Below are 18,177 nucleotides of genomic sequence, written 5' to 3'. Positions count from 1 at the left end.
ATCCCTGGGTCGGGAAGATCCCCTGGAGAAGGAAATGGCAACCCACTCCAGTACTGTTGCCTGGAAAATTTCATGGATGGAGGACCCTGATAGGCTACAGTCCGTGGGGTTGCAGAGAGCCAGACACGACTGAGCAACTTCACTTCACTCACAACTTTAAAATGCAAACTAAAAACAATGAAATACCATGTTTGCCCATCAAACTAACAGTAATTTTATACATTATATTATCCAGGCTTGGTGGTGGTAAATAAAATAGAATGCTTATACATTGCTGGTGGGAGTATTAATTGAACCTTCTAGAAGGCAAATGGTTTGAAAATAGTTTCAAGATACTAGAAATCTACATTCTAATTATACAGCTAGAAATTTCTCCTAAGAAACTATATGAACAACTGTACAATGAAATATGTGCACAGTACATGAGAGTACTATCTATAATAGCCAAACACTGGGAAAAAATACATATCCAAAAATAGATGGTCAAATAAATTATAGTAACTTCATGCAATGGGGTGTAGGAAGTCTTTAAAGATACTTAATGTTTAGAAAACATGTATCATATATTTTTAAATTTTTGAATACAATATATAAATCCATTTTCTTTAAAAAACTGAAAGACAATAATATACTATAACACTGCTTATTATCTGTACAGTGATTATAGTGACTTTTCTCCTTTATAATTTGGTATATTAAAATTTTTTTCTACAATTAGCATGAAAATATGTGGATTTTAATATTATATATAAACATGACTTTATTGCACCTGTTTTAAAGCTTTGGCTTTAGTAAGTTCTTTCTCTGATCTGTCATTGAAAAGGGTTAGTTCGTTTATTTTGGTCATGAGGGACTGTTTTTCATCACGATATTTACTATTTGACTTCTTGGTAAAGTAAAGATCATTCTGTAAAGAGGAAAAAAGGTACATAAACACATATTTTAAATAACATTATATGCATGACACATTGAATCATATGCTCCATTAAATATTTATAATAATCAGATTTTTAAATCTCACCCCTTCATACTCTGACATCTCTAATAAGATATACATGAATATTCTCATAGAAACATTTTCATTTTTATTATATGTTGATGTTTGGGTTCAGTTTGATTTTAGTAATTCTAGGAAATATCATGTATGATTACCATTCAAACTGAATTATTAAGTGATTGCCCTTTATGGGAAGACATGGGAGGGCAGAGTTAAAGTTTTGTTTAAATACAGGGTTCACCTTCTGGATTTCATCATTTGATTCAACCCAAGCCCCAGAAGGTAAAAATGTTAACAGTGTGAGAAAGCAAAGGGTTTTGGTTAACTACAAGCTCTGGAATTAGACGGTCTTAATTACTTATCCGGAGAAGGCAATGGCAACCCACTCCAGTACTCTTGCCTGGAAAATCCCATGAACAGAGGAGTCTGGTAGGCTGCAGTCCATGGGGTCGCTAAGAGTCGGACACGACTGAGCCACTTCACTTTCACTTTTCACTTTCATGCATTGGAGAAGGAAATGGCAACCCACTCCAGTGTTCTTGCCTGAAGAATCCTAGGGATGGGGGAGCCTGGTGGGCTGCCGTCTATGGGGTCCCACAGAGTCGGACACGACTGAAGCGACTTAGCAGCAGCAGCAATTACTTATCAGCCATCCAATGCCAGTGGGCAACCTATTCTTCCTTAATTTCCTCATCTCTAAAATGGAGATGATAACAACACCTACCTACCTGGGCTGCTGTAGAGGGTTAAAGAAGTTACTGTAATATGTGCAATAATGTTTGACACAGGAAAATGTTGTTATGATTATTATTATGTATATAATCACATATTCTGAAGAGAAAAATGCTAGATAAGATCTAATTCCATCGACTGAATGAATGGGTCCTACATACTCATCAGTCTTCCAGCTTTATACAAGTTTGCATCCTCCCTCCCACCCAGAACTAGAATGAGGTTTGCTCTCTTTGTCCTTATTAGTCCCTCTTAGGGGACCTAAAGCAAAAAGTTTCTAGTGCCAAGATCTCTCTCCCTTTCTCCTCGCTTCCTCTCTCCCTTGCTTCCTCCCTCCCCTACCTTTCTCACTGCCTGTATTTCTCTGAACAATCAGAACCTAGGACTGAAACAAGACAGTAAGAATTTTTTCTTTCACATAAAGATATGACTTCAAAAAATTAACTTTTAGAATTAAAATATTAATTTAAGGTAAGTTTCAACTATAGGAAATTTGTTTGTTATTCAAAATAAGAGATGGAGTGGCATGGGAAAGAGAATGTAGAATGACTACAGTCTAACGCTACTATCAAGAAGATAAAACCTTCATTAGAAAGTTAACTAGCTTTAATATCTTTAAAAATTCACTTGTATGACTATTAATTTATTTACCTCTGTCAAAACCAGAGTTGGGATAGGCATAAGTACTAGCCTACTGCATCATGGACAGAGTCCCACGGTAGTTAAAATGGGGAACACTAGAACCACTCTCACACAGCAAAACAGACACAATTGAGTTAGCATCAAAAAACATCCAGATATGAATGTCATCCTCCTATCATTCTATAGCACTAATATTCTCATATTCTATATAATTAAAACAATACCATTTATTGAGAACATACTAAAGGCACTGTGTTAAGATACACATTGCTTCTAATTCTCCCAAATGTCCTAAAATAATATCAAATATTGTTTTCCATTTAAAAATGAGTAAACTAAGACTCAGAAAAGTTAAAAAAGCAGTACTGTGCTGTGCAAAGTCACTTCAGTTGTGTCCAACTCTGTGTGACCCTAAGGACTGCAGCCTTCCAGGCTCCTCTGTCCGTGGGATTCTCCAGGCAAGAATACTGTAGTGGGTTGCCATGCCTTCCTCCAGGGGATCTTCCCAACCCAGGTAGTTAGGTATAACCTTGACATTCAAAACCAGTTCTGATTCCAAAACATGTGCTCCTATTACTAATCCAAGGAAATAGTCTTTTAAAAATTTAATCAGGCTATAAACCACTCAAAACCAATATTTTGTCATATTGAATTTTTCTTCTTTCCTAATTTAAAAAAGTAATAGCTCCCTTTCACCTTTGTAGCCCTTAAGGAATTCAGGGCAATTTTTCATTTAACCACTAGAGGACATTCATCACTAGCCTTTCCAGCTGTTCAACATTTAAAATTGGAGTTCTCCTCCCATTCAGATCCATGCTTTTAACTGGCCTTCACTCTTGCCAGTTAAACATTAGCATAGGTTCTATATTACATAGGTTCCCCTAACACAGGTTTTATATTACCATAAACATATTAAAGTACCTAAGGATGAAGAACATTTTTAACCTTATTAACAAAATAGTCATATGAAATATGTAACTAAGTAAATATTTATAAAATATTTTTGTAATAACAAAAGAAGACCCATAAAAAAGCAGCTTCTTTTAGATGGCACTTCAGTGATAAAAAGCAATCAAGTTATTATGGGAGACACATAATAGAAACTAGAACTTATCAATTTTTAAAATCATGTACCATTTAAGACTACTTTTAAGTCACATGGACCAAGGATCAAATCCTCTCTGTGAAATCATGAACAAGTTACTTATCTGTAAAACAGGTAATAATATCTTCCTCACAAGACATTTATAAGGATTAAATGAAATAAAACACTAAAGACATAAACATAGCATACAGCAAATGCATAATCAATGGTAACGTTATTTTCACATTTCCATATGAGAATGTAAGCACAGAAATATGGGCATTAGTTCATACATTTATTACATATGTGGGTAGCTTGGCGATCATCCTATCCAAAGTCAGTCTTAGGAACATGTTAACGTAAAATGACTAATAATTAGGATATTTGAAGCATAAAAAGTATTTTAGCTAAGTTACATGAAGCTTCTTGATCTGTGTTTCCAAAAGGCAAAGTGCAGACTTTTTCTCTTCCAATGTCTTCTGAAGTTCAACTGTTTTTGCTTCAAGGGCTTGTTTTTCTTCTGAATTAATTTCTCCCTTTAAGCGCGACATTCGGCGTTCTACTTGTTGAATGTAAAAATCCTGTTACAGGTTTTAAAGAAAGTCAGTAGCGAGAAACAGTTAAAACCATTTTTGTAGATGCAAACACACTGTAAATATTTTCATGAGTTTGGTCTGATGTCATCATTTACTAAAGTCATTTTAATTTTCTAGTGATGAAATCCTTCTTACTCCAAGGGGAGAAACAGTAAACTATTCTTCAACAACCAGAGTATATGATAAAAACACACAACTAATCTGAAAATATAATAGGGCAGTTAGGTGGGTATTTATCATACTATCATCATAGAACATCAGTAAATCTACTAGGTTTACATGGACATGGATTTGGAGGGTATTTTTCTACAGAGTACAAAAAAGAGTCACAGATTGTTAGCCATGAAAGGCTCAAATATGACGAACTTTTAAACAATATTTTGAAAATTATACTTCAGCATCTGTACTTCTGAGAAATTAATATATAAGATGCAGAAATTAAGATGTAGAGAGGGAGGACATTAAACAATTAACATGGACAGAATATGTAAAGAGAACCAAAAAGGAAAACTTTAAAAATACTTTTAACCTATTGGTCCAGGGACAGGGGTGGAGAGGCTGATGTATGCATAACATACAGTTTTGCAGGGGTTTTAGGAGTTCTTTTTGTTGTTGTTTTTTGGCTGCACCATGCAGCATGTAGTATCTTAGTTCCCTGGCCAGGGATGGAACCCACATCCCCTGCAGTCTGTAGCATCTGTCTATGCCCCCCCCCTCCCCCCCGCCAACCTCAAGAGTTCATAGAAATCTTTTTCTTAGGACACTGCGGTATCTTGACCATCACAATTATGACAAATCAATATGAAGACATTTATAAGAGTAACATCTACCTGAGTGTACATAATTTCTTGCTGCTGCAAGGTTTCAAAGTCCAGTTTATGTAACTGATGGTTGAGGTGCTTTAGAGAAGAACGGGTTCCTTCAATTTCAGATACGAGAGCTTTTTCTTTCATTGTTTCAGTCTGTAATTCCTGAACTTTCTTAAATAACACATCTTTCACTATGTTCAACTGAACTTCTACTTCCTGATAATAAGAATAACAATGATTAATGTAATATAATACCTTTAAACGTTTTACTGAATGAATATTATAATTTAGGGGTTCATCAATGAACCTTCATTTTAGCCCTAGAGAGTATAAAGCCCTTCTTACAATTTCAACACATTCCCAACATTGCTTGTAGTCTACTCTCATCCACTATTCCTGTATCATATACCTTGATACGTCATCTACCCTGTGTCACCTTAGCCTTAGAACTTGACGATTTTCACTGGTTTCTTTGGAACATAAAATACACTGAAAACACACAGCTTATAAGTTCCCAAAGTTTACTAAAGTCTTGAAAATGTTAAGGGAAGAACTCTTCCACCTTCTTTTCAGCACTATTCAGTGGTGAGCAGATAAATGCTTAACCACCAGGTTTCTAGTAGATGGGAGGTTAGGAATAAGAGGCTGATTTCCATAATTATTTATATTCCCACTAAGGCCAATTTCAAGCTACTCACGTGATTCCTCTATATTCAAAGCTGGGAAGAGATATGCAGTTGCAGATCATTATGCAGTACATCTACTATACAGATATAATAGTCGGACACAACTTGGTGATTGAACAACACCACTACAGATATGATAGATGTTAGTAATTTTAAGTAACCTTAAAAGCATAGACAACAGTAAAGTGTAGAAAACTAATTAGAAGTGATATGTGCTGAGTACTTTTTACTTTGTTTTTAATATAATTTATTTAATTGTGAGTCTATATACTTTGATTTTTAATAGTAGCTACATTTAGCGGCTGACTTATAAAATTCCAGAAAATTTAACTATCAGCTTTTGTGAGCTGGTTCAAGCACTGGCACTAACACACTACTGGCACTATTCCTTACTCACATTTTGCCTGCTGCTGACTTCCCTACCCATGCAGCCCACTAGGAAACAGAAACCGGTACCCCATTTTCACTTCTCCCGTCTCAGGAGGCAGGTCTGTCTTGACCTCAAAGTGTCACATTAATGTATTCTAGACTTCAAATAGATCTCACATCCCAAGATCTATTGAAAGCTCTCATTTTAGAATGTTGAAATAATTTCCTTCTGTGCTGTTATACACAGGTAAGCATATTTCTCTTTGGCCTCCAATGAACCTCAATATGTAACAGAAGAAGTCTGTGATTGGTACATCTGAATTTTCACAAATGAAGAAACCTAATCTGATATACAAGCTTATAAAATATATTGCTTTTCATATAATAGAAAATTTCCACTGGGTTCAGGACCTTCTCAATGACTGCCTGGCTGAGTTTTTAAGTCAGGGCTTGGTGGCAAATAAGTCAGCAAAACATATAGGGCTGAGATTTTTCCCAAACAAACAAACAAAACCCCAAGAACACAGCCCTGCTCACACATGTGGCCAACCTTACTGTTTATTAATTCAGCTAATTTCTTTTTAAATATCACTAGTTTTTAATCCTTTATTCAGAAGGTTTATTTCATATAAATTTCACAGTCTTTAAGATTTCTAATAAGCTCCAATACTGTCCCATTTCATGTGCTAACAGAAAATCATGCTTTCTGAGGGGAAAAAGTCATAACATTTTTTAAAATAATGTTGTATGATTTGGACTCAAATAACACTCAAATCAAGACTGTTGCATGATGTTGTTACTCAGGATTTTAAACATACAACAGCACACTAAGGAAGTTGGATTCTATCCAGATATAAATGAAACCATACTTGAAACAAGCCTCTGCAAATGGGAGATTCTACAAGCACCTTGAGCTGCTCTTCCTCTTCCCCCATTAGATGAAAAAAGAGTAAAAGCAAGAAGTAGTGCCTACACAGTGCCTATGTGACAGGTCACACAAATCATTTGGAGTTTTCAAAGAGGAAATGGCCAACTAGCCTATTCCAGTTCCTCAAAAATTGGCTTTAATGCTACCAGAATGCCGAATGGATTACGGTAGAAAAGGGGTGCCAGGGAAGTTAGTAAGGTGTTAGCATTTATAAGCCCATTTACCAATAATGGTGCCAAGCTGGAAGAGGTTAAAGAGACAGCAGACGCTGAAGAAATATATGTAATGAATGCAGACTGCTGGGAGGGAATTGGATCACAAGCAAAAAATGATAGGCAGGTAGAAATCAGCTGTAAAACAAGGGCATTTTTCAAGATACTTTTGCAATTTAAGAAAATACATATGGATTGCAAACAGGGACAAGGACACAGTAGGCATTGGGAGGACATGGAATCTCAGAGGATCTACCTTTCAGAGATGACATCAAAGTTAAATGCTGAAAGTGAAGCAAATGGAGAATTAAGAGCTTAAAATAAAAAGAGGTTCAACAACTCAACAATCTAATTACAAATGTGATGACCTCAGAAATCACAGCTTTATTAAAAGACCTCCTGCTCATCTGATCTCAAGAGTCTAGTTTATTCACTATTACTAAATTTGCTGTAATTTCTTAAAAACTGAAACTAAACTTTACCTTCACACCTCTTTCTTCCTCCCTTAGCATGTCTTCCAAGTTGGTAGCTTTCTCCTCTACAGACATAGTTTTCTCAGTTATCTCCTTTAATTTTTTTCTTACAATCTGATTATGATTTTTAATTTTGCGTAACCTATAGAGAATTTGAGGAAGAAGCAGAAAACATGTTTAAAAGATATTTAATGCAAACAAAGAAAGAACAGTTTATCCTAAGATTTCTTCATATAACATGAAGCTTCTTTTGCCATAAACCTTTTAATACCAGCATATATTTAGTAGGTCATAAAAATATTGCTCCTAAGGCTTTGTATTGAAAAACTCAGTAAAAATTGTTTAGGTTTAATAAATTAGTAGCTATAATTTTATAGTTATTGAACCAAAAAACCAATATTCAATAATTTTTCTAGAAATATTAAAAAACTACAAACATTCTTAAATATCTTTTTTCTTACCTTGCTGTTTCTTCATTAATGTCCATCTTTATTTTGGAAATATTTTTCCTCAGAGCTTCTAAATCACTGGAACTTCTACTCACAGTGGCTTTTAAAGAATCCAGCTATTTATTAGTTAACAGACAGAAATGGTATATTTACTCTATATCTTATAATTTCATTTCTGAGAATTTTTATTCTGAACACATTCATTTCTAACCTACATAACAGTGACAAACATAATAACCATGTTTCTGTAACATATTTAACAATTTTTCTTTTTGATCTGATAATAAATTTCAAATGACTTGTAAGATACTGACAAATTATAGAGATCTATATATGAGTTAAAAGCACATAGAACAAAAGCTTCACAATATTGCATTCGGCAGTGATTTCTTGGATATGACACCAAAGGCACAGACAATCAAAGAAAAATAGACAAGTTTGACTCCATTAAACTAAAAATTTTTGTACAGCAAAAGTAATATCAACAGAGCAAAAAAGAAACACAAAGAATGAGGGGGAAATAACTACAAATTATATATCTGATAAGGGACTAATATCCAGGATATATAGGGAACGTCTAAAACTCAACAACAACAATAAACAAGCCTGATTCAAAAATGGTCAGAGATCTTGAATAGATATTTCTCCAGAGAAGAGATACAAAAGGTAAATAAGCACATGAAAAACTGCTCAACATCATTAATCATTAGGTAAACAAAAATCAAAACTACATTGAAATACCATTTCACAACCATTAATATAGCTACCATCAAAAAATCTCAACAAGTGTGGATGAGGATGTGGAGAAATTGGAACCCTTGTGCATTGTTAGTGCAAATATCAAATAGTACTACCAGTGTGTGGTAATTCTTCCAAAAATTAAAAATGTAATTATTGTTTGATAAGGCAATTCTGAGATAATTCTACACCCATGCTCATAGCAGCATTATTCATTATAGCCAAAACAGGAATGCAGTCCAAGGTCATTGACAGGGGAATTGATAAGCAAAATATAGTATATACACACAATGGAATACTATTCAGCCTTAAAAAGGAACAAAATTTTGACATATGCTGTAACATGGATGACCCTTGAGGACATTATGCTAAGAAAAATAAGTGAAATAGGCCAGCCAGAAAAAGATAAGTATTTTATGACTCCATTTATATGAGGTACTTAGAGTAGCTAAAATTATAGAGACAGAATGTAGAATGGTGGTTTCCAGGGGCTGGGAGGACAGGGAAATGGGAAATTATTGTTCGATGGGTACAGAGTTTCTGCTTTACAAGGGAAGAGTTATGAAGATGGTTGATAGTGGTGGTTGTACAACATTAGCGAGGTATTTAACACTAAACTGTCCATCTGAAGACAGTTAAGATGGTAAATTGTGTATGTATTTCACCACAATAAAAAAATTTTGAGAAAAAATGAAGTACTTTTACATGTTACATCTTATAAGAACCTTGAAAACATTATGTAAGTAAAAAAAAAACCTGACACAAAATGCATCATGTTGTATGATGACCAAAATAGGCAAATCCACCAAGACAAAGTAGATCAGGAGTTGCCAGGGCCTGGGTTGGAGGAGGAGAGGGACAGAAGGAAAGCCATTGCTAATGGGTATGCGGTTTCTTTTTGAAAGACCAAAATACTCTAAAATTAGGTAGTGATAATGGTTTCACAATTCTGTAAAATACTGAAAAGTATTGAATTGTATGCTTTAAGAGAGTGTATTTGATATGTGAATTCTATCTCAATAAATAAATTATAAATAAATGAATACCTACATTTTTTTCTACAACTGGTTTAAGCTTTAAAATTTTGGAGAATGAGCTATTAGCTGTGACATTTAATTTATGTAAGAAATTCACTTTTTTGCTTTTGCAAGATCTTACTTATTCTCTCCAGATAGAAAAAACTTTCCTTCTTTATCAGAAATATAAAGTATAACAACTTATAAAATGAAATGCTCTGCAATGTTTCAATTTCCCATCCAAATATCAGTAACTTCAGATAATTTGCTAACTATGGGAATTGCTAATTCTGCCCATGGAATAATCTAGTTGACATGTATGCTCAAAAGAAGAACAGACCAAAGCAGAAGATTTTATTCTCTCTGTTTAAAGACATTATACCACTACATTGTCCCATTACTACACTGAAATGTTTTCCCTTAACAAGGTAAAACACTGAACTTCAACAGTAGTTTCTGCTAGAATTTGAGTGGTAAAACCACCATATGCATGTATCTCTGGAAAGACACTTCAAAATATCACCAATGTCAATAATTCATCTTCACATATATCTATTTTCCTTTATCTTATGATTTCCAGCCTAGACTTTTCGGAAGTCTTTTGCCTTGAGTTAATAACAAAACACCACATGTGATAGGAAAGTTGGGCACTGCACAACACCAGGGGAACCCTTTATACCACCTGAATGACAGCCCCCTGTTGCCTTTATCCAATCAAGGTTTCAACAGAAAGTGAAAGTGAAGTCACTTAGTTGTGTCCGACTCTTTGCGACCCCATGGACTGTAGCCAGGCTCCTCCGTCCATGGGATTTTCCAGGCAAGAATACTGGAGTGGGTTGTTGCCATTTCCTTCTCCAGGGGATCTTTCCGACCCAGAGATCGAACCCGGGTCTCCCGCATTGTAGGCAGACGCTTTACCGTCTGAGCTACCAGGAAAGCCCTAGTGTATCCTAAAAATTCAAGTTTCACAATACGAAGGAATGTAACAAAAAGAACTAAAAGCAGGTCCTTAACAAAGGAAAGCCTTTATGCTTATCTGTATAGTTATTTGTTATAAACACAAACCAGTCCTTTTAACTGACATACCTCATCCTTCAGCTGAATTCTATTAGCTTCATGACGTTGATATTCTGTTCTACATTTTAAAACTTTACGATCAGCAACAGAAATTTTTTTTTCATACTCTGTGTTATTCCCAATTTCACTTTCCAAAAACTTGATTTTTTCCTTAACCAGATTTTCTTTTTCTCTTATTTCTTGCTTTATCCTTGCTAATGCCTAGAATTTGAAATACACATTAAATACATGTGTAACATGACAAATAAAACTAAAACTAAAAGGAATTCAGTTTTTATAGCACTTATTTTACCAAAATTTAAGGAGAGACTAATTTAAATGAATAAAATAAAATATTAGTATGCCACTATTATCTATAAGCTCATGTTTTTAAAGAACCCTATATTTTATTTCATCCATCTGGTACTTTGCTAAAGGAATAAGAAAATGTCAGTCTTTTATCAAGAAAAGGTGACATCTAAAAAATAAAACAGTATTGAATAGCTTTCACATTTCAATGCAGTTTTCCAAGACCAGTTTAACAAGACCAGTTTTTTTCATTTTTTGAGAATATTATTTTTGTTATTCATTTCAATAGGAATATCTTCATCACTCAGACTTCCTGCTGGTCGTGGAGATACAAAATAACTGAATATGCAAAGTAGTAACTGTGGTGTGGACAAAGTACCATGGGAGCAAGGAGATGATGAAATCTACCCAAGAGAAATCATTAAAAGCATTACCTAAGAGGCTTCATTTGAGTCGGGCCTAAAAAGGTAAGTGGGGATGCATAAATACTCTAACATGGTTAAAGTGTAGGGTGGGAGGGCAAAGATGGAATGGGGGGATGTTAAGAAAGAGTGGATACAGATGACAGAGATGAAGGGTGGAAGGCAGAGGTTAGGGCCAAATGGTGAAGAATTCAACTTTTCAATTGTCATGTTAAGGAGAGTCAAGTTTTAAGCAATATGGAATAAAGATCTTAGAGTTGGGGAATAAAAAGATCATATGTGGTTTTTCAGGTGATTCTGATGACAGTATGTTAGATGAGTTGGAGAGAGAAGGAAAATTTACCCTAAGATATATTTCTTTCAAGTTTTCTGAAATAGAGTCTCACCAAACAACTAATCTCAAGAGACTGGGTCAAGGGAGGCTATGTTTCTGAAGTTGGTAAATTTTAGAAATGCTACATGTAATATTGTACATATTAGCATATTAAATCAATATACATCTGAAATTCACTGCATTTTAAAACACATTATAGATTTGTTTACTCAAGTATTCCCATATATATAACAATTAACATTTTATAATTGTAACATTCTATATCTCTACTGTGTCCATTCAACCAAAGGATAGGTTAAAACTTCCTAAATTTGTATGTGTCGAATAATCATTCTAGAATTCCCTGCTTTATATTAATTTTCTACCACTTACTCAGAAGCTTTAATTCCTACATTACAGGCATTAACAGGGCAATCTATTCACAGTTAAGTTTTCATGTAGGTGATGCCACAGATCAAAAATACCACAAATCAAGAGCTAGTTGTTAAACACTTAGAGGAATCCCACTACCTATGGAACCACTTCTGAGCACCCTTCCTAGTCTTTTTTAATACATATAGCCAGGAGATGTCACCCTGTGAATAAGGAATCACTGAGGATGTAACCAGAGAGCTGTAGGCTGTGGATTCCACCAAATCAGCAGGCTGAGTAACTTCAGCTACAGGACTGTATGAGCATTCAGATTATGGATCTGCAGTCTTAGATCTTAGTCTTAGATGTGATCTACACAGAGGAAGCAGTCAGGACGTGATGTTTGAAACCAGTATAAAGCAAGAAAGAGAAACCAACATTAGTAGCAAGAAGAGGAACTCATAGTTAAGACTGATTCTTCCAACTCCCCTCTAAGGAGACATAAGCCATTTTGTTGATAAAATGATTAATCACAGAAATTTAAAATACAGAAATAACATTTTCATATAAGTTACACATAACAAGTAAACCACATCCAGATATCAGAATTCCAAACTTCCAGTGACCTGAATTGCTTGCCAAATGCCTTTCCATGGAGTATATTCAGAATGGAAGTTCGCACGTTTCCTATGTGCCTTCTTTCGTCCTCAATTCCTTCTCCCTCCCCAACTTCCCTAATCTTCCCATTTTCACTCACCACTATTTCACTCTTTAATGACTTCCCCAAAAAGTTTTCCTAAATTACCTCTGAAAGGAGCAGAAGATAACACTAGACCCATGTTTAATCAGCATGGTGTTCCTCCCCTTCAGAACTTTTACCCCATTCGGAATGGTAACTCAGTTTCCAAAGGGACAATTTATTGCAGTCAAGGTTTCTTTCCTGCCTCTCCATCCTTCTTTCTTGGCTACCCATGAGGCTCATTTCCCTACACCTTTTGACTCACACAGAAACAGCACACATGTTAAATCCAAGGCATCGTGGACAACCATGTATATATGAGTCAAGGCATTGGCTTTGCTGCAATAAAGTTGTCTGTTGCTTTTCTCTTGTTTCACATTTCAGAGATATTAGAACTCAGTCTTTGGCATTATATACCATAAGTAAATAACCTTCATAAAATCACATTTCCAAATAGATATAGAACCAGCTTTAGAAAACATTTACCCAAACTATTGGATCATGCTACAAAAGTGACTTTCAAATAATAGTGTGATTTAATTTGAAATGAATGAGTTAAATACAAAAAGAGATAAATACAGCTGAACATTGAAAGAACCAAACAACCACTTTACCACAGCACAGTTATCAATGTCTTTATCTCTCTTCTGCATCTGTTCTATTGTGCTCTCCCACTGTAGAATGAGTTTTTGCCTTTCATTATGAATCTTTCGAAAATCTTGGGCAGCTTTATCCAATTCTAACTGTAAAATGAAGACCAAATAATATTTCTGTGAATTTCAGTGCTTTTGTGAACATCATTTTGACAATTAAGAAATAAAAATCTTTACTAAACCAACCTGTACACTTAAAGTCTCTGCAAATTCATTGTCAAGTACCTTTCTTCTCTGATTACATTCCACAGTCAGTCTTTCTAATTGCAGGGTCAGGGCCTAGAATGTAGTTACATACAAAAATATTCATAATTATCATTTTACTAATATAAAAGCTGTTAGACAGCATATCCCACATTAATATTATATTATACATATGCAAAGAGTTGGACACAACTGAGCGACTGAACTGAACTGATACATATACATATTATACATATTATAAGACATATATTCATTTGACATCTAAAATAACTTCAAATAATATATATATTCTTTATCTTCTAACTTCAGTGGAAACCCAATTGTTTCTAAAAAGACTTTTAATACTTTTTTTAATGAGTTAGAAAAAAAGATTAAACAATAAATTTTCATTTAAGGTTACTGTAACTAATGCATGTAGTTTTAACTTGTTAGAAAACAGAATGTTTCATGATACTAATATATCACCAGATTTAGTCACAAGTAGATTTTTAAGTAGTGGTTATAATAATTATTATTTTATTTAGTATATTATAATATATTAAATAATCAATAGCACTATAGTCTCAAATCAGCAAAAATTATCTGTAATATTCAAACTATTATGCAAAATAAGTTAAAATATTAATACATAGTTCTAGTACAAAACTTTATTTTCTGAAATGCTTTTGAGAAACCTTCTCAATCAGGATTCTTAACCTGGAGTCCAAAGATCCTTAAATGGTCAAAGGGCTTTAGAGGAGCTATAAAAATTGCATCAAGATTGTGTGAGTATTAGAGCACATTCATTTCTCTAGAGAGAGGATAATTGGCTTTATTAGACCCAAAATGTTTAAGCACTACTTTAAAATTATAAGTCCAATTTAAATTACAGGTTGCTTTACTATAGATTCAGAGAAAATCTAACACTACAATGTATAACATCTCACCCTAATCTTATTATCATCTTGCTGAGCATACTTCTGAAGAGTGAGAGCATCACTATCTTTATGAGCTGATTCTTCCAGCCAGGCCTCCAATGCTTGCTGGTCCCAGTTCATTTGACATTTCAAACCATCCAATTTTTGAGTAGTTTTAAATATGGAATTCTAATTTCCAAAGAGAGGGAACAGGGAGAAATAACAAAACATTATTTACTATACAAACTAAAATAAAACATAACATTACATATTTAAAAGGAGGAAAGAAATCTTGTCTCTGTCCCCAGTCTCCAGATGTATACAACATATCATATTTAATTATATAACTATCATACTGTATTTCAATTCTTTAGTTCTGAAATAGAGGGAAGTGATTATCAAATTGAGAACAATAGTTGAGTCAAAGTTTACTTTAAAAGACATTAGGATATCTCCCCTAGAGCAATCTCATTAGTCACTCTACCAAAACTACCTAAGCAGATATGAAATTATAATAAAAATAATGTGCCTCATATGCTAACTCAAGCCCAAGACAAGTTCTCTTCAGCCCCATTTCCAATCAGATTGCTGTCTCTAAAAGGTCTATTATATAGAAATTTTGGAAGCACATTTAATTAAAACGAATATAGTAATTAAGGAGATAAAATATTTTTCAATGTATTTAACAAATTTAGATTCATAAAAGAAAACAGATCAATACACAAACAAATACAAATTAACATGATAAAATAGGTATGTATGGGTATATATAGGATTCCCTGGTGGCTCAGATGGTAAAGAATATGCCTGCAATGCACGAGACCCAGATGTATATATACAAATATATATGGATATATCCATATATATTTATATATATGTATATATACTTATTTTATGTATATATGTTTATGTTTAATATTATATTTATTACATATGTATAAGAATATATATATATTTCCATATATACAAATACATTTCCATAAGTATATACATATGTAAAGAGAAGAATTGAATTTGGAAAGCACTCCCAACCAAGTAACTAAAAGCTAAGGAAAAGAGAAAAACAGGTTATAGTACTTTAATATTAGAGTCACAGGTTGATAATATGAAAGGTAAAAATTCTGACTGAAAAATGAAATTCAAAATTATAAGTGACTTTTTAAATGTAGCACTTATAAATAAATTATGCCTAGTATGGTGTAATAGGCAGACAGCAGGGTACCTCACATATTGTAAGGCTCAATGACTATTTGGTAAGTGAACACTGAGAAAATAAATGTAATATTCTATCATTGTTGATTTAAATCACAGCTCCATGTGACTTTCATTGTCCAAAAAACAACATAAGTAAATGTCAGGAAACTAAATGTCTTTCCCATAGAGAAAAAAAAAAAAAAAAATCAACGTTTATTTGGTGAAGGAAGAAGGAGCAATTGCCAAAATTTTAGGTAACAGTTCAACACATACTTCCTTATCATTTTTTTTTTCCCGTATTGAAGATATCTCATTTTCCAGTCGTTGAATTTCATCCTTCACTCGTCCCAGTTCTCTTTCAGCAATCATCTTAAAATGTTCTTCACTTTCAATCTCATGATCCCTGGCTTTGCAAAGAGACTACAGAATAACATACAAAAGAGAAAGACTTTTTACATTTTAAAATTATAAAATAACACTAAAACTAGAAAAAAAATAACAAAGTTCCCACAAAATGCTTAGATGACCTATTATTAATTCCACTTCTCTGAAACTTGCACATTAGATTTTGTGATTCAGTGTAGGCAGTGCTGCTTACTAGTTGTGAGAAAGAAAGACAGCTCATTGAATGTGCAAGGAAAAAAATGTTTTCAGCAGATTTCAGTTTTGGTCTAGGGAAGCTGTTGGAAACCAAGTTTACTGAGACTTTAAAAGAGACATTCCATGTTCCTGGGTAGGAATAATCGATATTGTGAAAATGACGATACTACCAAATGCAATTTACAGATTCAATGCAATCCCTATCAAACTACCAATGGCATTTTTCACAATTCATATGGAAACACAAAAGACCCCAAACAGCCAAAGCAGTCTTGAGAAAGAAGAATGGAGCTGGAGGAATCAACCTTCCTGACTTCAGACTATATATGTTAGAAAGCTACAGTCATCAAAACAGTATGGTACTGGCACAAAAACAGAAATATAGACCAATGAAACAAGACAGAGAACCCAGAAATAAACCCAAGTACCTATGGATACCTTATTTTTGACAAAGGAGGCAAAAATATACAATGGAGCAAAGATAGCCTTTTCAATAAGTGGTGCTGGGAAAATTGGACAGTTACATGTAAAGGAATGAAATGAGAGCACTTCCTAATGCCATACAAAGATAAACTCAAAACGGATTAAAGACCTAAATGTAACATCAGAAACTATAAAACTCTTAGAGGAAAGCATAGGTAGAACACTCAATGATATAAATCAAAGCAAGATCTTCTATGACCCACCTCCTGGAGTAATGAAATAAAAACAACAACAAAAAAAAACAAGTGGGACCTAATTAAACTTAAAAGCTTTCGCACAGCAAAGGAAACTACGAACAAGGTAAAAAGACAACCCTCAGAATGGGAGAAAATAATAGCAAATTAAACAACTGATGAATAATTAATTCCCAAAATATACAAGCAGCTCATACAACTCAACACCAGAAAAACAAACAGCCCAATTGAAAAGTAGGGAAAATATCTAAAAAAGACATTTCTCTAAAGAAGACATATAGATGGCTAATAAACACAATAAAAGATATGCTCAACATCATTCATTATTAGAGAAATGCAAATCAAAACTATAGTGAGATACTACCTCACACCAGTCAGAATGGCCATCATCAAAAAGTCTACAAACAATAAATGCTGGAGAGGGTGTGGAGAAAGGAAGCCCACTTGCATTGCTGGTGGGATACAGCCACTATGGAAGATAGTATGGAGATTCCTTAAAAAGCTAGGAATAAAACCACCATATGACCCAGCAATCCCACTCTTAGGCATATACCCTGAGGAAACCAAAATTGAAAAAGACACATGTACCCTAATGTTCATTTAAGTACTATTTACAACAGCCTGAACATGGAAGCAACCTAGATGTCCATCAACAGATGAATGGATAGGAAGTTGTAGTACATATATACAATGGAATACTGCTCAGCCATAAAAAGGAATGCATTTGATTCAGTTATAATTAAGTGGATGAACCTAGAGCCTATTAAACAGAGTGAAGTAGGTCAGAAAGAGAAATACAAATATCATACACTGATGTATATATATGGAATCTAAAAAGATGGTACTGATGAATTTATATTCAGGGCAGTGATTGAGAAACAGAGAGAGAACAGACCTATGGACACAGGAGGAGGGGAGGAGGGAAAAAAAAAAAAACTAGACAGAAAATAACAAAGTTCCCACAAAATGTTTAGATGACCTACTATTAATTCTACTTCCCTGAAACTTGCA

The 18,177-nt window shown here is 33.9% G+C and overlaps 1 protein-coding gene across 1 annotated transcript in view; it reads right to left on the bottom strand.

Moving 5' to 3' along the window:
* The window catches only part of CCDC39 (coiled-coil domain containing 39), a 54,901-nt gene that overhangs the window by 26,047 nt on the left and 10,677 nt on the right, over positions 1 to 18,177 (bottom strand). The window contains exons 3-12 of the mRNA XM_052647016.1: positions 16,163 to 16,309; positions 14,726 to 14,884; positions 13,782 to 13,874; positions 13,557 to 13,685; positions 10,818 to 11,009; positions 7,990 to 8,093; positions 7,538 to 7,670; positions 4,882 to 5,076; positions 3,872 to 4,036; positions 770 to 907 (exon numbers count right to left, since the gene is read on the bottom strand). Coding sequence (XP_052502976.1) covers positions 770 to 907; positions 3,872 to 4,036; positions 4,882 to 5,076; positions 7,538 to 7,670; positions 7,990 to 8,093; positions 10,818 to 11,009; positions 13,557 to 13,685; positions 13,782 to 13,874; positions 14,726 to 14,884; positions 16,163 to 16,309 — 1,455 coding nt within the window. The remainder of the gene's footprint in view (positions 1 to 769; positions 908 to 3,871; positions 4,037 to 4,881; positions 5,077 to 7,537; positions 7,671 to 7,989; positions 8,094 to 10,817; positions 11,010 to 13,556; positions 13,686 to 13,781; positions 13,875 to 14,725; positions 14,885 to 16,162; positions 16,310 to 18,177) is intronic.

Source organism: Budorcas taxicolor, chromosome 1, assembly GCF_023091745.1.
Source record: "Budorcas taxicolor isolate Tak-1 chromosome 1, Takin1.1, whole genome shotgun sequence".
In the NCBI taxonomy this organism is placed as follows: Eukaryota; Metazoa; Chordata; class Mammalia; order Artiodactyla; family Bovidae; genus Budorcas; species Budorcas taxicolor.
The sequence above is the reverse complement of the archived record's forward strand: the minus strand, read 5'-3'. Positions and strand labels throughout refer to the sequence as shown.